Source organism: Pelophylax lessonae (genome assembly GCF_965119305.1).
Source record: "Pelophylax lessonae genome assembly, chromosome: 5".
Taxonomy (NCBI): Eukaryota; Metazoa; Chordata; class Amphibia; order Anura; family Ranidae; genus Pelophylax; species Pelophylax lessonae.
Window position 1 is genome coordinate 157,486,082 of NC_138772.1, and position 20,406 is coordinate 157,506,487.

Genomic DNA, 20,406 nt, shown 5'->3' on the forward strand with positions numbered 1-20,406 from the left:
CCTCTGTCAGCACTGTCTGTGTTGATGGGGGAATCATGCAAAATTTGCACCATGTATCGCCTGCCTAATTCTTCCTCTATAGTAACTGTTTCTCGTTCTTCATTTTCATTCCAGGTAAATAATGGATCCCAAGCATTGACTAGTCAATTATTCTAACAAGTTCAAAGGCCCTTTGCTAGTGAATAGAAAATATTTATGAAAAAGGAAAACACTTTTGATAACATCGCCCATTGATGACGAAACGTGCCAAGCTGATGGTCCCGTGCATCACTTCTGGACCAGAGAGTGGAACGCATACCAGGAAGTAGGGAACATCCATCACTCTATACACATAGAGGACCATTTTTTCTAATGTATAGTAGCATTTTTTATTGATTTTATATACTGCAACTGCTGTAAAAAAATTTATATGAACAAACCCAAGGATTTTACACTATGAGGGTCTGTCTCTCCATTTACTTTTCACCTACATATTAACGTTTTTGAAGAGCCTCAGGAATCGCAACAGGAAAGAGCCTAGGCCTGTGGGAGTCACCACAGGACATCAGGGAAAGTGGGACAGGTCCCCTTAAATAAGACCTACAAGCGAAATTTACTTTTCTTGCTATACAGCAATTGAGTCACCAACATCTAGTGAGTGCGGAGTAAATATATTATTGCACGTGGTGGAAACACAGGATACGCTGGGCACAAGGCAGGAAGCACTTTACATTGCATAAAAAGACTTTTCGTCTGGACAATGCAACTTCTTTCTTTATGAAGAATGTATTAGAATATGGTTTGACATCACTGTTATAGTGGTATTTATATCATTCACCACAGTATTTTTTAGTATACAGTAATACGTTTATGCACTAGCAAGTGCTGCCTGATTTTTTATTTTCAATTCTGATAAACTAATGTTTTTATAAAGGTACAGACTTAAAGAGGAATTTTAGATGATTTGCAAAGAATAGTGAGGAGGTATAGGTTTTTTTTTTTTTTTTTCCAGAAGAGACTTTGCATGTCTCTTCTGAAAAAAAAAACCCAAAAAACTAGCAAACTTTAAAAAAGTGCACACTGCCAGTGTATTCACTGGCTTATTCCTGGTCTTCGTAAAAACCCTTTCATTAGCAAGGAAAACATTGTAACCAGAATAGATCCAGTTGAATGATTCAGTTATTAGCATTACCAGCATGGTAACTGGATTATGGGAATCTTCCAGGACCCCACAGGTCAATTTACTATTACTAAGTGTCAACACTGGGTTTATCCAGGTGGGGCTTGAAGCTTACAGTATGTATAGAGGCTTGGGTAGTGTTGCTACTCAGCAATAGGTTTTTCATAGAAAAGGAGAAAAAGCCTGAAAACTCTAAAGATTCGTTGGCTTGTTTTTTTTTTATTACTTTCTAGTGAAGGTGTGATGTATTCCCTATAAGCTGATATCAATGTTTTCTTTTATTTTTTGCCCTTTTTTAGCCAGGGGAAAATCATTTTTTCTAGGGGTTAGAAATTTACCAGCTGAATAGAATTTTAGTTATTTGGTAATCTTAAATTTATAGACTTACAAAACACAAATCTTACGTAAAAAGAGGGCCTACAAATCCTTACTTGTTACTCTTACTCTAGGGTTCTATATACAATGGGGTTGATTTTCTAAAGGCAAATAGACTGCGCACTTTGCAAAGTGCAGTTGCACACTGCAAGAGCAGTTGCTCCAGATCTTAGTATATGAGCAGAAGCTCTGCTGACTTCCATCATCCAATCACAGTTCATTAAGCAATCCAATAAGCTCTGGAGCAACTGCACTTGTGGAGTGCAACTGCACTTTCCAAAGTACACAGTCTTTTTGCTTTTAGTAAATCAATCCCATAGTGTCTTTGGACTCATATAGGCTCCATTTATAAAAAAAAAAAATGTTTCTAGTTTAATGAATTTCAATAATAATTACCCTTAGATATTTGAAAGCTATTTTAATTAGGCCACATTGCACTGAATTGTTTTGCAAAGAGCATATTACCTATTTTTCCCAACTGTCCTGGATTCCGATGGACTGCCCTACAATGTGAACCTAATCCTGGTATTTTGTACATTTGGGCTGAAATCCCGAAGCCAGAATGACTTCCAGCAAAAAGATCCACTAATTCACCTTGCTGGGGTGAGCTAGCACTGGGCACCCAGGGCATGTGCTCAACACCTCCTGTGGGGTGCCCCGGATCCCCAATGCTGCTATTGCCCACTTCACAGTGGCTGGCTTCTCTCTCCGCCAGATACCTATTGCAGCAGTACATTTCAAAGCAAAATGTGTATAATGCATAACAGGAGAAATGGCATATGAGGAGTGACATCCCCCTGCATTGAGCCACGCTGATCTGAGGTCTGTAAGTTCCAAGGTACAAACTATTTCAAGGGGGGGGGGGGGGGGGCAAAACAATGATTTGTACTGGTGATGGAAGATTTTATGCTAGCAGAAATGATAGGAGCTACGAGGACTTGTTCTAGGGGGCTATTTGGATTTTAAGCTAGAAGTGGGTGCTTGGGGGAGTATTTGTGCTAAGAGGGAGAGGGGTTGGGGACAGAATTTGTGATAGAACAAGGGGGAGAGATTTGTGACGGGAGGCAAGATTTTGTGCTAGAAGGGGGGAAAACATTTGTGATGGGAGAGGGGATGGCAAGGATTTATGCTAGAATTTGCTGGGAAGCTGAGAGGATTTTTGCTGGGAGGGCATGAAGGGAAGAGTATTTGTAGTAGAAGGGGGATTGGGGAAGGGGGATTTGTGCTAGAAGCAGGGATTTGGGGGAGGATTTGTGCTGGAAAGGGGTGATTTGAGGGGGTGAAGATGTATGCTTGGGGGGGGGGGTTTAGTGGGTGAATGAGTATTTGTGCTAGAAGGGGGGATTTGTGGCAGAAGAGAGGGGGAGAGGATAATGCTGGAAGGAGAAAATTAGTGGGTGGATTAGTTCTAGGAGGGGAGTTGCTTCTGGGAGGGGGGATTGGAGTGAAAGAGAATTTGTCCTGGGGGGGGGGTCAGGAGGGGAGGGGAATTTTACAGCTGGGAATATAAAATGATTTGTGTTTGGGGGGGGATTGTGGGGAGGCTGTTTGTGTTGGGACGGGGAGATGAGGGTGATTTGTGTTGAGAAGGGCGGATTGAGGGGGGGGGGGGGGCAAAGATTTGTACTTGGATGGGTGAGCATGCATATTAGTGCTGGATTTTTTGAGGGAGGAATGGGGATATATACTGAACTGTAAAGTTGGAGCAACTATTGCTTGTGGGGAGAATTCTGCACTCTCGTGACCATTACAACATACGTAACACACCCCTGACTCTTTCTAGAGCACTTCATACTTCCCTCTACTGACCAGCTTTATGGAGATGCTGATATAATTTTCCAGCAGGACTTGGCACCTGCCCACACTGACAAACTTGCCTGACCTAAACCCCATAAATAATCTGTGGGGTATTGTCAAGAGGAAGATGAGGGACACCAATAAAGATAAGCTAAAGGCTGCTATGAAAACCTGGGCTTCCATAAGACCTCAGCAGTTCCATTTGCTGATCGCCTCTATGCCACGCCGCATTGTCCCTATACTACACTTGGTAGGGGCTTCCTTCTCTCCCCTGTTTGTTTAATTACACAGACTGCTTCTGCCCTGGGGACAGTTGCCACGAGTGTTATGGACTTTTATGGACTTTTTTATAACATAATATATGTTCATTGGTTCAGCCAGATTGGATTGTGCGCCTACTTTTTCTTTTTATCAAATGTTAATGCTGCACCAGTGAAATGACTGCATTGTTGTCCCCCTGTGAAGCCACTTCAACTCAGGTATACATGCCAACAAAAATAGTGGAGGAAGGGTATTAGCACTGATAAACCTCCTCTGTACTGCAACTAATCATTAGGATTTTCATTCCCTTTTCTGGGTCTGGCACTAAAGGCTTGTACACATGATCAGAAAATCAGACGAGAAATACCAATTTTGAAGCTATCATACAATAATCTGATGGTTAGTACACAACTTTCGAGAGCCGATCACGACAGTTCATCCGATATTATCCAAATGGACAAACACAAAAATTTTACTCGTACAATACCACATCATACAATTTTTGTTTAATTAGAACAGTCTTCACCTGAAAATACAATACAAATACAATACAGGACATCACTTCTGAATTTTGGAGATTAGCATGCAAAAAAATCTCTCTCTCTCTCTCTCTCTCTTTTTGTTTTGTTTCAGAATTTGTTTAGTGTGGTTTCAGAATTCATTACATTTCTTTTTGTTTTTGTTAAATTTAGTTTTGTTTATTAATTTTGTAACAAATTCCAAATTTTTAGAAGGGATCAAATTCGGATCGGTCGAAAAATGATCGTCGGATTCTAATTCTGTGTGAAGAATAGCTGGTTGTCAAGCAGCGGGCCGGGAAGCTGGCCGCCACATCCTTAACAACCAATAAGTCCTCAGCTGTCAGCTGGCTTCCCCACTGACAGCAGAAAGTAAACAAAACAATGCCAGCAATAGAAAATTCTGCAATAAAATGGTGTGGGATCCCCCTCAAAATCCATACCAGACCCTTATCCGAGCTTGCAGCCTGGCAGGCCAGGAAAGGGGGGGCGGGCGAGCACCCCCCGAGCCATACCAGGCCACATGCCCTCAACATAAAGGGGGGTGCTTTGGGGGTCTGCCCCTCCACCCCAAAGCACCTTGTCCCCATATTGATGGGGACAAGGTGCTTCTGGCCAGCTCAGTACATAGTTTTAAAAAAAGGCCTGTTTACTAAATGAATATAATATAATTGGATACTAATATTTATAGGTAATGTTGATCCAGGGAATATCCAATTGCCTCTTGGGGGATCAAGAAGGAATTGTTTTTTGCCCGCTGGAGCAAATTGGATAATGCTTTATTGGGGTTTTTGCCTTCCTCTGGATCAACTATGGATATAGGATAGTGTAAATGGAGGTTTTTAATTTGTGTTTTTTTTATTTTTTATTTGGTTAAAATGGATAGACTTGTGTCTTTTTTTAACCAGATTAACTATATAACTTAAGCGTTAAGCTGCCCTTTGGTTTTGCTAAGTCTGTTCGCACACATTAGGTATAGGAGGTATATTAATTTACATTATTTGCATTAATCGACATCTGAAACAGAACACCCAAGTTTCTTTTATAAAAAGAGCATTATGATAAATAATAATTATTATTATGATGATAAGTGGCCTCACTAAGCTAGGCTTGAATCTCCTGTATGTTAGAGCTGGGTTTGCCTTGATTGTATGTAATGCTAGATTTGGATTAACACCCAGTCCTGTGTGCCATATACTCCCTGCCTGTTGCCAGCACTTCCTGTTACAAAGACTCTGTGATCTACAGTATATCTCAGTGATGGCGAACCTTGGCACCCCAGATGTTTTGGAACTACATTTCCCATGATGCTCAACTACACTGCAGAGTGCATGAGCATCATGGGAAATGTAGTTCCAAAACATCTGGGGTGCCAAGGTTCCCTACCACTGGTATATCTGTAGTTGGGGGCTGCCCTTCCTTGGGATGCCACATGTTCCTACACACACCTACCCTATCCTTTTCTCTATAGTCATACGCTTGCTGTTTGACCCTGTTGTTTTCCTGCAAGAAAGCTGGATGATGTGCTTGCATGCAGTGAGCTTGCAAACTCAGCTAGTCAGGGTGATATCCATGGGAAGAAAATAGGAAGAAAGGAAAGCTTTATACATGCTGGAGAAAAGAGTGTGGATGCATTATTTGCATAATTCGTTCATAAAACGTTGGAGAAAGCACTTTAGCAATCTACAATCGCACCTGACAGTCAAAGGGAGCACAACACCAACTTGGAGCAGTGGTATGCTTTATGAAGCCCAACTAAAATGACCCAGACCAACTTGGGTAGTAGGACAGATCTACAAACACCATTTTTATTTACTCAGTTGCACTGCCAAAGTTTTTAGTGAATAATCTTGAATATAATTATTTACTCGACAATGAGCCATTTGTTCCATTTGTGGAGTGATCAGTTACCACTTTTAGCAATTAATCGCTAACATTTTTAGCAGTGTGATTAAGATACTAAAACCTTATGTCCCTGGGATGGTGGTTTTAATAGATCACAGTACAACTAAAGACGCCTGTATGACAGTCTAAACAAGTTCCCCATCTAGTAACTATGGGGTCGATTTACTAAAAATGGAGAGTGCAAAATCTGGTGCAGCTCCGCATAGAAACCAATTAGCTTCCAGCTTTATTGTCAAAGCTTAACTAAACAAGCTGAAGGTAAAAGCTGATTGGCTACCATGCACAGCTGCCCCTGATTTTGCACTCTCCAGTTTTAGTAAATTAACCCCTATGTGATCCTCAAGCCTATAAAGTAAACAAATCTCCTTTTTTTTTTCTTTCCCTGATTGAGCCAAATCCTCCTTCAATTGTCACTCAAATGCTGCCCTTCCCAGACACAGCAGCTCATAGTGGAAGGGTTTCAGCAGGACAGCGGGTTCTACCAATCCAGAAAGCATTTTTATCCCACTTTAGTGTGAAACAAATAAAGAAAGCTCACCGCCCCCCCCCCCCCCCTAGTGTAATCTAATTTATTAATTGCAGTGTTAAAACCTTATTAAAATGCACTCACATGGTTCCAGATAAAAATGGGCATGTCTTTATTAGCTACAACTCTCCTCGATGGTGGCTGTAAGGTTCAGGTAGACTGAAAGCTACCTCTGGAGCCCGCAGACAGCTAGAAGCCAGTGTTCTACCGAAAACTCCAACTCGCCAAAATCTCCAACCAGGTCACTTCCGGTGACCCTACAGCAGGAATAATTGGAGATTTTGACGAGTTGCTGTTTTCACAGACCACCAGCAGCCTGTACACTACGGTACACCCTATCATGACTGGACATTGTTAGTAACGCCTGCTACTAAGCAGCACAATTGGCCACCTCCAAGGCAGCGACCACTTTGTTCCTCGGTGTTCTGTGAAAACAGGCAATTGGTCATGTAAGGTAGTGTACAGGCTGCCGGTGGTCTGTGAAAACAGCAACTTGTCGAAATCTCCAATTATTCCTGCTGTAGTGTCATCGGAAGTGATGAGGTCAGAGATTTTGGCAAGTTGAAATTTTCGGCAGAACACCGGTCCTCAGCGTACTAATGCTACTGCACATGTGCCCAGTCAAGCCAGTGCTCTATAGCCAGTGCTCTATAGCCAAACGACCATGACAAAGAGTGCGGCACAGAGCAGAGACACGTCACGGTTGCTCATTTTTATCTGGAACCATGTGAGTGCATTCTTATAAGGTTTTAACACTGCAATTAATAAATTGGATTATACTAGGGCGGTAGTGCGCTCTCTTTTTTTTTATGTTTCAGTGCCTATCCATAACCCAGTGGGATAACTAGAGAGAGCCAAACAGTGTGACTATCTTTTGTTTATTTGCCAGTTTTGAAGGTGTATGCCCAGCATGAGAGAGCTTTTTCTTCTCTTGTTTATGTACAAGCCCTGAAGGTGTATGAAGAGTTGAAGACCTACGCAATTTCTAGTTTGTTTTTTTTTTCTTCATGTCCACTTTAGTGTGAGCATGCACAGCTTACATGAAAGTGGAAACTCTGCTGTGACCTCAGAAGCAGCTCAGCATTGTTGCCACACCATCACAGGAAGCTGTATTTGGCAGACTTCACTGGCAGGATTTAAAAGTAGTTGTAGGACTTTGCAGGGAGAAAAGGAGAAAGTTGGAAGTTCAAATGTACTCATAATTAGGTGCTGCATCACATATTTTTAAGGAGAGGCCATAGTTCTACTTTAAGAAAAATCAAATTGGTGCTGGCAAGTTATAAGCAGGCCGGCCATAGCCCTGCAAGTTCTCCTGCCTATAGATTCCTTCCATACCAGAAGTTAAGCAGGTAGGCCTCTATTGGAACAAATAATTACAATAATCTGTATTTACAGCCTGACAGTAAAGTAATGAAAAATTCTGATAACTAGAGCTTTGTGTCTTCTAAACATTGTATATTATATGACTACAAAGTGTCTGACCAACAAACAGATGCTTTGGAAGTGCTACTTGTTATGGTTAAATGTACTTCCCTGCTATGTTTCGCTTTTGCAATCTGATAAAACAGGAGCTGAAATGAGCACCCTGCTAGAAACCAAATGCACATCACTGTGCTGTGTTTAGACCACTGGGTAAAACCTAAATATATTCTGCAGCTCACTGAGCTATTGCCCTGCACAGATACCACTTCCCAACCACTAAAATATTTCTAAAGAATGATACCACTTTATTCAACAGAAGTAGGTATACTATATAGCCTAAGAAATGTCCTTGTTCTTAAAGGAAATCTGTACTGAAAAATTATAGGGGCTGCCATTGCTGTGTCCTCCTTCTGAAGATGCTAGTTGCTTGGCTGTGAAGCTGACTAAATGTCCAGGCATTTAGCATCTCCACGGGAAGTTATGAAATGACAGATAGATATATTTCTACCACAATAGCTCTTATATTCCTACTATGACAAGTTTTCTTCACATTTCGTAAAATGTCAAACAGTTAAACTGAAATATGGATGTATAAAAAAAATACTTTTCAGAGATGTGTGTGTGTGTTTATATATATACATATATACATATATATATATATATATATATATATACATATACATATATATATATATATTGTAAATGTCAAACAGTCAAACTAAAATATGGATGTATAAAGAAATATTTTTAGAGATGTATGTGTGTGTGTATATGTATATATATATATATATATATTGTAAATGTCAGAAAGTTAAACTAAAATATGGATGTATAAGAAAATATTTTTTTAGAGATGAATGTGTGTGTCCATATATATATATATATATATATATAAATATATATATATATATATATATATATATATATATATATATATATATATATATATATATATATATATATATATTGTAAATGTCAAACAGTTAAACTAAAATGTGGATTGTATAAAAAATATTTTTAGAGATGTATGTGTGTATGTATGTATATATATATATATATATATATATATATATATATATATATATAGACACACACTGTATATATAATATTATATATAATTAAATATAATATTATTTTTAAGGGCATGTGTTACACTGTCTACTATGACAGGTTTTCTTTACCCTGTTAAAATGTTAAAACGTCAAGCAGTGAAACTGAAATATTTTTCCCTAGAGATGTATGTATGTGTGTTTGTGTACATATATGTATATGTACTGTGTAAAGATATATATTATTTGTAAGGATATATATTATTTTGGGAATAATTTTTAAGGGAATAACGTTTATAGAAAGAAATATATATATATATATTCAACTTATTCCCTTAAATAGTGTGTGTGTGTGTATATATATATATATATATATATATATATATTTTTTTTTTTTTTTAAGGGGTGTGTTGTTCTAAACGTTTTGAATTTCAATATAAAGCTCTGCCATCATTTTTGTTTTATGACTATGTATGATCTCATAAATAAAATAAAATTTCATTTTGATACTTTCCTTAGGATGTATCTAATTAGGGCTGAATTAATAAAAGCTCTTCACCCTCTATAATTGGCTTTCAGGACAGAGGGCATAAAGCAATATTAAAACAAATAAAGCAAAATAAAATATAATACAAATCTGGAACTCTGCTGCCTACGTGTTTGAATTCTTGTTCGTTGGACTAGCACATTTCAAGGCAAGAATATGCATATTATTAGTTTTATATACGGAATTTTCTACAGAGCATACATGAGTTGAAAACATAATAACAGGAGTGTGATGCGTGGGGACAATAATATATAAGTGAATGCGGTGACGTCACTACTTAATGTATACATGTTAATAGAAGGGGAAGATGTGTACTCTGGATGCAGGTCGCCCTTGTCCCACCAAGTTATCAGGGTCTTGCTGTGTCGCCCCCTCGCAGAGTTTAGGTACCTAGTTAAATGACATTACATACTCTATAAAGAGGGGGGAACTAGGCTACTTAACCTCCCCTGATTGGAACTGTAAACAAGCACTCAAGATTCAGACCCTTGATCCTGCTTTAAATATAGACTTGTTTATCAGTGTCATCCTAGGAGGATTAATTAGATACATTTATTCACAATTTGGTGTCTGACACCACAGCTTAGGAATGCCTTATAATCACAAGGTGTTAATTGGGGCCAGGCAGGCACTTATGTTTCTATTAAACAGTGTGAGAGCTCCTCCAGAATACATTTCTGCTCCTGTGTCCTGACTTTTATTATACTTCACAAAATACTATTCAAAGAAAGACCGAAATATTTCAATTTACTAAGATAAGGCTTTTTATTAACGAACATTTTAGATTATTCTATGTAAATAGGGTATTTACTAATATACAAACAAGGAAATAAAATAGTGATAGTGAAAAAGAAAAATAATTATTGTATCTTTTTTTTAACTACATATCCTTTTAACTTCCTCTTTTATGTCACTCGCAGTTTAATCTTATTAACTTCTTCATTTCCTTCAAAGGAACCAAATTGTACCTTTCTATGTATGCAAAGTCCTTTAATTTAATTCCACCCTCCACCAATTAAACATTCTGAAAAAGGCTCTTTTATCTTTAATCGAGGTGTGTGTAGCTGTAGCAACATAAGCGAAATGTAATAAAGGTTTAACATAAATAAATAAATAAATATATATATATATATATATATATATATATATATATATATATATATATAGCAGAGAGCATTGAAGTCGTTTACTATTTTAAATGAGGTATTTATGTGAACAAAAAAGGGAAAAAACAAATATTAACTTAGTAAATATAGTCTAAGTACCTTACTAAATGGATTATAATGTCAAGTTGACCTTCATTAACATTCCTTATTCCTGCTGTGAACAGTTCAGATAGAATGATTATATCGTTCCTGAAATGTATTTCTTATGCAGTTGCCATTATTGCGAAATATCGAATTATCAAAAATATTTCATTATTATTATTTATCCTTTTATTATTTATTATCCAATAGTATTATTATCCCTTTCCACGTGATCAAAAATGTGATTCAAACACTAATTGGAAGGGTTAGAAATGTTCGTTTTATACTTAGCCCTAGAAAAACTATAATGGCTATACAGTGCCTGCAATGTCTTAACTAATAAACGCTATTATATTACAAACAGAGCTTAAACTACTACATTGGGAACGTTGAATCGATTAGTTGATGCTTTATTGATTGATGACACATACTGAAATATTTTGGATTAGTGGATTAGTACACTATAAAGTGATAAACAACATATCTGTTTGCCCGATTTTACACACTTTTTTTTTTTTTTATTTCTTTTTCAACTTTTTTTTTCCTGTAATATATAAATTATGTTTTTTTTTTTGTCTGTTTTTTCTTGTGATGCATTTACCCCGTTGATTGCAGTCCCATACTGATGAAATTAGCTTTTTCCAAACATGCAACTGAAATGTCACAAGCTTCAAAAATTGAATGAAACAAATACTTTCAAACCAATCTGCTTCAGAGATGAAACTTCCCGAAGGCAACACATTTATTAAAAAGGACCAAGCATTATATACATAAAAAGGCTAACTCACAATTTCTTTCAGATCAATAATGAATTCTACATTTTTACAAATGTCTTGTATAAGTGGCATTTTTTTCTTATGTTCATTGTTGTTTTTTTGATGTTTTTTTTCTCCAAAACACAACAGAAAAGTACATTCTGACATGGCAGTCTAAAGTCTCTAGATAGAATTTATTGTGTACTAGCCATTACACAGTTGTACAACAAACCAGTTCAGAAATTGTCTTGTAGAACAAGAGAAATACACATATAATGCATACAATATATTAAACTCCACAATAGTCATCAGATTATTTACACAATATTTACAGTAATCTTGGTTTATAAATAAATCACATACAAAAAAATAAGCAACTGAAACAAAGCAGATATTATCCACTTGAAATACTAATTACTGTCACATTTAGGACAAATTGTGACAAGTTAGAACTTGCAGCACTCAGAGCTCTGGCCTTTCAGTCTAGAGAACTACAAATCAGTTTTTCTATATTCCCTTTTGTTCTCCAGATGAAAGGCTAAACCACAAATTTTATTTTTGGCATTTAATGCTAAGGTCCACCCTGTGCTCAAAGTTTTAAGGTAATATCTATACATATATAAATACATATATAAATATATTATAATTCTTTAAGAACTAGAGTAGAATGAATAATAGCCTAGGCTTTTGGAGGCATCTTTAAAGTCTTCATTTGCAATGTCCTCACATTTTATTGGGGGGGAGTTTTCATTGCTTGAAGTGCTAGGTGAAAGCCGTCTTCTCTTGCAGGCTCCTGTGTAGACACCAGAGTCATTTGAGTCCAAAGATTTAATGGAAGGAGGTGTTTCCACCCATGATGAGTTCAACTCTTCTTTGACCTTGTCTTTGGGTAGAAGGTCTTCAGAGAAACCTGAGGGGCTTGACCTGGAAGACCAAGGTAAACCAGTTGCCATTTTCCTTTGATATGGAGAACTTCTGCTACTCCAGCCTGTCATGGAAGCAAAGGCCGCATCTGGATAGTATGCCATGGGATGAGATGTCTGGATGGGCAGCGACTTAATGCCATAGGTGAGAAGGGAACTAGAAGAATAGTCTGTATCATATGGGCCCATGTCCAGTTTGTTGGCTGCTGCTTGTTGGACAGGGGTCACAAACCACCTCTGGGGAGGGACGTTGGCCACTTCTTCATTAGACTGGGGTGACAGAAGGCCATTGGTCTGGGGTACAGTCCTCTCTCCACTATAGTACCTTGTAGGGGGGAGGTTGTTGACAAATTGCTCCTGGAAGAAGGGCTGGACACTGTAGCGGGCACCCGGCACTATTTGGTGGGATCTAGGAGAATCCGCAGGAGATGGAGTTAATCGGTCATTTTCTGATGCCGTGTACATGCTACAAACAAAAAAAAAAAAAAAGTTGCTGTGACTATGGCGAGCATGAAAAAAATTGGGTCAGCTATGGGTAAAAAAAGGTCTAGGAGTTGATTCCCTAAGAGAGAATCTTTACAAAGTGAAAAAATCAAATCATGGGGGTTAGAAAAAAAACAAAAACAGAATTTTTCCCTGCACTTGACTAGTAGTTGAGCTGAACACCATTTTACTTTATTTACTAAGTGTTCATTCACTACCACTTTATGAAATTAAATAAATAGCCTCACAGAATAATACAGCAAAAGCCATGACTTATCTGTTTTTTTTTCTCTAGCTACTATAATTTGGTATTATATCTAATAAAATTGACTCTACTGTCCTCAAGTCAATTAAACTGAAAATAGGGCCGGTTCACACCAGTTGCAGTCAAGTGTGTTTTTTTATGCATCAAAAATGCAAGGAACATGGATTACATGGGTTCCAATGGCATAGTTCACACCAGTTGCAGTCAAGTGTTTTTTTTTTTATGCATCAAAAATGCAAGGAACGTGGATTACATGGGTTCCAATGGCATAGTTCACACCAGTTGCAGTCAAGTGTGTTTTTGTATGCATCAAAAATGCAAGGAACAATGATTACATGGGTTCCAATGGCATAGTTCACACCAGTGAAGCCAGTTCCAGTGCTGCTCAGTTTCAGAAAAAATACCAGACTGCTGTAAAACGCATCAAAAATACACTGGAATGCATTCGAGCATAAAAAACCCCTGGGAAACCTTGGGGAAAAAAAAGAAAAAACAAGAGGGGAAAAAAAGAAAAAACAAGAGGGGAAAAAAAGAAAAAACAAGAGGGGAAAAAAAGTGCTGGACAGTTTTGAAAATGCATGTAAACGCATCAAAACGTGCATGGAGAGAGTGATTTTTTGTGGTGTAAACTGTAAGCAAAAATGCATCTAGAACACATCCAGAGTGCATTTTTTTTCTGGTGTAAACCGGCCCATATATAAAACAATCCTTCCCATATCAAACACAATATACCATCAAAAAGAAGGTCTCCTTGGCTAGACCATATGAGCTCTAATTTGAGTTAGGCTTTAGCTATATGGTTTATTTATTTATTTATTTATTTATTTATTTGTTTATTTATTTATTAATTAATTAAAGCAGAGCCTATATGCAAAGCTGGCTGGCATTAATATGCTAGTCATCAATTGTTGTTTTTTAGGTATGCTATTTTTTTGTAGGGTTTTTGCATTTTTTTTTGGGGTAAGTTTTGTTTAATTGGTTTAGTTGTCTATATGTCTTTAAAACTTTTTCAAATAAAATAAAATCTAAAATAAAAAAACAAAAACAAAGACGATATACTTACGAGTCATAGTTGTCTCTGAAGCCTTTTGCAAATGGGTTATGGTCAATTTTCAGTTGAGTGATCTAAAAGAAAACAAAAGGAATAAATAAGGATATAAAGTTTTATATATACAAATCATTCATCCCCTTTATATACAGCCCCCACTCCCTCTCACCCTACAGAAGACAATGGTGTGGCCCTTACATCTGTATTCTGGTATGCTGTGACAGCAATGAACTGAGTCTCTGGGAAGGTGAAGGTCTGGGTCTTGGCAGAGTCATTGAGGTCCTCCACTCCATCTTCACTGACTTCCACAATGTGCAGGCGTGGCTGGTACTTGTGCAGAGACTGCAGGACAATCATCTAAGGAGAGACAAATAGCTTTTAGTAAATCAGAAGACTTGGCCAAGTTCTAGCTAGACTTTTTAAAGTAAGTAAAGAGATGAAAGCTGTTTGTGGGGAGAGGTAGAGGCATTGAGTAGGTGACTGAGGTGAGCTGCTTGTGTGCTATGTGGGTAAGTGAGAAGTAGGTTGCTGGGGTGTAGGCGGGTGGGAGAAAGAATTGGTAAGTGGGGGGACAGAAGAAGGTAGCCTGAAAGGACAGATCTAATGGGGGGTAGTGACTGTGGGTGTGGGTGGCTCTAATAAGACTGTGTTTGAGCTGGGGCACACAGCCCATTAAATATATGTGCGGTAAGGGCTGACTCACAGGTAAGCAGGAGTGTGGGGAAGGTGTTGAATGTAAAGCAGATGTGAGAACAGAGTGAGAAAAGCCAACATTTCTTAACACTAATCATCTGAGAAAAGGAAAAAAACCCCATGAAAAGAAGTTGACCTCCCAGCTGTTCTGACACAAGCTTTCATTTTCTGTAGCTGTAGAACGCAATGCATTATTATGGCTCAGCTTGGATTCACCGCTGCTATGTTGTTTACTAATGTGCGACACTTTAATAACTGTGCACAGAGTGTGCGACACTTTAATAACTTCTTCCAGTGTATGGAGTGTGCGCCTCTTCCAGGAGCAGCACCATAGTGTACAGCACAGCGCCATAGGGACCAGGATCGCTGTCCATGGTATCGCAGACTTACCTGAGTGTTGTTATTATTCGCTCCCTTGTTATTAGTCAGCTTCAGCTTCCCGAAGGAGATCTCCTGCCTCATCCAATGGGCTCCAGTGTTGGGGGATTCGGGGTGCACATACACCTTATTACCTGGACAGAGGTGAGGGGACTTTATTAGATGAAGAGAAAGGGGGATAACCATATAGAGTTATACAAGTCTCTACACATGCCATGGAAGAGATTTACTAAGATTGGAGCACTCAGAATCTGGTGCAGCTGTACATGGTAGCCAGCCAGCTTCTAACTTCATCTTGTTCAATTAAGCTTTGGCATTAAAGTCTGGAAGCTGATTGGTTTCTTTGCAGAGCTGCGCCAGATTTTGCACTCTCCAGTTTTAGTAGATCTTCCCCAATGTGTTCATATATAACTACCTCTGTGATAACTTACCTGTCTATTTATATATCATTTGACTAGATAATCCTTACCATCATTCTTAATTTCCTGTATTACCTATCGTTCATATGTAATATATGTCCATCTACCTGATACTGATCTTACATATTGTCAATGTATGTATTACCCATTTACCTATATATTGGCTATTAATGTGTGTGTATTAGATATCCATCTACCTAATACCGGTCTTAATACTTTATTGTATGTTCACCTAATAAGAAATCTATTATCTGTCTGTCTTCCAAAGCATTAACAGTCCTCTAATTACTATATTTTCTGTTCACCTAATAATGTATTATCATATCAATCTACTTCATAATATACTTATCAAGTTATACAGAATTATTCTCCCTTTAATCTGTCTTTTAATTTATATATCGTCTATTCATTTAAAATCTTCCCTTTAATTGATACATTTTCTACCTATAATATCCTTCTCAAGTTATATGATATCTACCTATAATCTAACTGACAATTATATACGATCTATCTATCTATCTATCTATCTATCTATCTATCTATCTATCTATCTATCTATCTATCTATCTATCTATCTATCTATCTATCTATCTATCTATCTATCTATCTATCTATCTATCTATCTATTCTACCTAATATATATGTATAATAATATATCCTTCTAAGATTCTATTTATAATCAATCTATCTATCAATGCATTGCATATATCAATTACATATTTATCAATTAATCTCCATAATTACCTATCCAATAAATTATGTATCATGTAACAATCAACCTATCAATGCATATATTAACTGCCTTTTTATCAGTTAATCTCCCTGAATACTGATCTATCAAGTTATCATTAATCAATTTACCAATCATATCTTTCTATATAATTATTCATCTACCAATTCACCTGTCATTGTGTGGATACCTATCTTTTTTATCTATCAATTTATCGATTTATCTATCTACTTTATCTATCTAACTAGTACACTATCAGCACATCCCCATTGATACCTTATGTTGAAAATAAAGCAAGATTCACGGGACCTATTTCAATAAAGTTTATAATCACACAGGTAAAGGGCAGCACTCATTGTAATATACAAGCCGCCCATGCTTAGACTTGTAGTCCCACAGCCCCACATTACCCTGTAGGCACCCACCTTGCATATTATTGTCCGCCTTGCCGCAGGTCACCCATTTGCCGCCTTGGAATCGCCAGTGGTTGGGATCGGCCAGAACCACCTCCACAAAAACGTTGTAATGGGCTGTCGGATTTAAGCCGGTGATATTGAAGCTGAGGAAGGGGAACATCCTCCTAGAGAAGGGTACAAAAAAAGTCATCATACACTTGTCCCCATGTCTGAACTACTCTGGAGTTTATAATGGGGGGCACACCTACACAGATCCTCATCACACTCACCCTATAAGCTGTATTAGCAAAAGATTTCAATAAAACATTTAAGCTAAAAATCTATAGGGGGATATCAATTCCTGGGAGGACATGATCTATGTATAGCAACGTCACAATTGTCAGACAAGAAAAAAAAAAAGACTAAACTGTATGATTTCTAATGTAAACTGGACTAATATAGGGGTGACCTGCATAGGAAAATGGTCATGAAATTGTAGCCGTGTTGCAGTCTAAGCTCAGAAAGAGTATTATACAGGGATAAAGATCGTTATTTAAAGATCATTAACTTTCGCTATTCTAAAATCTATTACCTTAAAGTCACTGTCACTTTTTTTTTAAAACAGGATCTCCTCACCCATGTTTAAAAAAAAAAAAAAAAATATATATATATATATACATATATATATAATACACTTTCTGTATACTCTAGAAACCTAGTCAATAAAAATTATATATATATATATATATATATATATATATATATATATGGATAGATATAAGACATAACACACTTTCTGCATACTCTAGAAACTTGTCATAGTCAATATATATATATATATATATATATATATATATATATATATATATATATATACATACATATATATATATATATATATATATATATATATATATATATATATATTATACACACACACAAACAACTACTTTTTGCATACTCTATAAACTTTATACAGTGTAGTGTAATATATATATATATATATATATATATATATATATATATATATATATATATATATATATATACTTGTGCATGCATTGTAACTTTCTTGTGTGGATAGCAGTTGCCCACCCGTGCCACCCTGTGCCCTGGACTCACCTGCCCTGTTTGGTGATGATCATCTCGGTCTGGTGTCGGTGAAATTTGAGCCATAGAGGACGGTTGCAGAGGTAGACCTGTGCCCGGACTCCAGTCCCGCTGCCTGGCAACCCCAGGGCACTGAGCCCACTGCCAGAGCCGGCCGTTGGGTAAGGGCTGTACATGGTACCAGGCGCCTGGCTGTACTGATAGCCGGTGGTGTACTGTGGGCGAGAGGGGCACACCGGAGGGGAGAAGCCGGCTGGAGGTAGCATGCTGCTGTAAGGTGGGTACCTGGCCGCTCCACCCGCTTGGTACACGGCGCTGTGCTGCGGTGGGGCATAGGGGAAGATGGAGCAGGGGGAGCCCAGCTCTGCTCCTGTCTGTTGGTGCTGCTGCCCCTGGGCTGGCAGGTAGTAGCGCTCAGAAGCCGCCTGCATAGTGTTGTCCAGGTAACGAGGTGCAGAAGTTGGGGGGACAGAAGTCAGGTCCTCTTCCACCACTGGGGAGCCTTTCCTGCTTGTGTCCTGGAGGTTCTTGGTGGTTTGGAAGCTCTCAGTGGCCTCACTGAGCATAGTGCTGGCGGCAGTGTTACTGGAAGCTGCTTCTCTTGGGCTGTCTAAGTGGGGGCCCCTGGGGTACTTCTTGTGTTGCTGTTGCTGCTGGTTCTTGTGTTGCCCCACGCTGAATTCCAAGCCTGGGCTCTGGGCGGCGCTGTTGGGGTCTCCAGGCAAAGGGTAGAAGGTGTGGGGCAGGTTAGGAGCAGAACTGGTCAGGATCTGCTCTCCTAGCTGCATCCTCTGTCTGGATGAAGGTTAAGCCTGCCTCAAAATCTGTACCGGCTGGGCTGATGCAGACACCATGTACAGCAGACCCTCACTGGAGAAACAAGGGGGGGTCAGAGGGATGATGAATGCTGAGAGATGAAATGTCCCTTCAGTCTACAATCTCAGCCATAGGTGTCTCCAAGGAGTGGGTGAAGCTGAAGGGGAGGGGGAAGCAGACCACCACTCACAGTCACAGGACTCCTCTCTTTGAAAGGGAAAATCAAATGTGTCAAAAAAGCTGCCTGTGCCACTTTATATACGGTCGCCTCCTTCACACCTCTATTAGGGCTAATGATTCCAGGGAGGGGCTTGCTGCCTCTTTCATGGCAAGACAGAGAGGAGGACAAGTACAGAAAAGTCTCCTCTGACCATTGGTTGACATTAATTTAATTAGACAATTCCTAATTGGAACAAGTCACCTGTGCCCCACTCACTGGCTGCTCAGCACTGCACATCAAATGCATCGCCTGCAATTATTCTTAGCCAAATTCCCTGAAAGGGAGAGGATGGGCAATTTCCACTTTCCTCCAAACCATTCCACTTTCCTTGTTTAAAGGAAACCTACTTCTTTTCTTTGGATCAGACGGGCCTTTCTTACAGAGAGCTGGTGGAGGGCAGCAAAATAAAAGGGGGGGCTTTGATTGAGCTGGAAAACCCAGAGCTCACTTTTTCTGTTTACTGAGAAGACTGCAGGAGACCTCCAATACACAAATGCAGGAACCCAACTCACAATTCATAGGGCCTGGGTGGAAGAATCTAATGTATACAGCTACAATATACTGACCAGAACATCAGTCTGGGCTTCACACATCTATTCCATTCATCGGAGGCCTTGGATCACTCGGATTTCCTACAAAAGATACATTTCATAACTCATCTATTCTAACCCAAGGAGCAAATCATTAAAAAAAGGGCAATGCAGGCTATGCATTACTTGTTCTGGAAATTCAGCCTATTTAAAAATACATGTATCAACGAAGGATCTAGTTTTTTTTGTTTTGTTTGCAGTACATTAAACAGCTGAAAAAACATATACCTTGTAAAAGAAAGTGAAAGATTGTAACACCAAAAAGACACTTCTAACCATAGTGTGTGCAGGAGGAAAGTTGAATGCTGAATTATATGTGTATATATAGGAGGGCGAGGCGATGGAGGGGAGAGAGAGAGAGAGAGAGAGAGAGAGAGAGAGAGAGAGAGAGAGAGAGAGAGAGAGAGAGAGAGAGAGAGAGAGAGAGAGAAAGAGTGAGTGAGAGAGAGAGAGAAGGAGAGAGAGAGAGAGAGAGAGAGAGAGAGAGAGAGAGAGAGAGAGAGAGAGAGAGTGTGTGTGTGAGAGAGAGAGAGAGAGAGAGAGAGAGAGAGAGAGAGAGAGAGTGTGAGAGAGAGAGAGAGAGAGAGAGAGAGAGAGAGTGTGTGAGAGAGAGAGAGAGAGCGAGAGAGAGAGAGCGAGAGAGAGAGAGAGAGAGAGAGAGTTTATTATAAAGTTTATTATTGTCATTATCTATCTATCTATCTATCTATCTATCTATCTATCTATCTATCTATCTATCTATCCATACATATATATATATATATATATATATATA

At 38.5% G+C, this 20,406-nt stretch overlaps 1 protein-coding gene across 2 annotated transcripts; it reads right to left on the minus strand.

The window, feature by feature from the left end:
- Positions 1-11,528: 11,528 nt before the first annotated feature.
- Positions 11,529-19,030, minus strand: EOMES (eomesodermin). 2 transcript variants are annotated; one of them, XM_082257432.1, is made up of 6 exons: positions 18,018-19,030; positions 16,926-17,080; positions 15,364-15,485; positions 14,479-14,637; positions 14,296-14,357; positions 11,529-12,893 (listed from the first exon to the last, which is right to left on the minus strand). In XM_082257432.1, exons 1-6 carry the CDS (start codon positions 18,791-18,793, stop codon positions 12,212-12,214), a joined length of 1,956 nt encoding a protein of 651 aa, XP_082113558.1. In that variant the 5' UTR covers positions 18,794-19,030; the 3' UTR covers positions 11,529-12,211. The 2 variants fall into 2 exon arrangements, with proteins under 2 accessions (XP_082113558.1, XP_082113557.1); XM_082257431.1 differs by having other exon boundaries at positions 11,529-12,950.
- Positions 19,031-20,406: the final 1,376 nt, after the last annotated feature.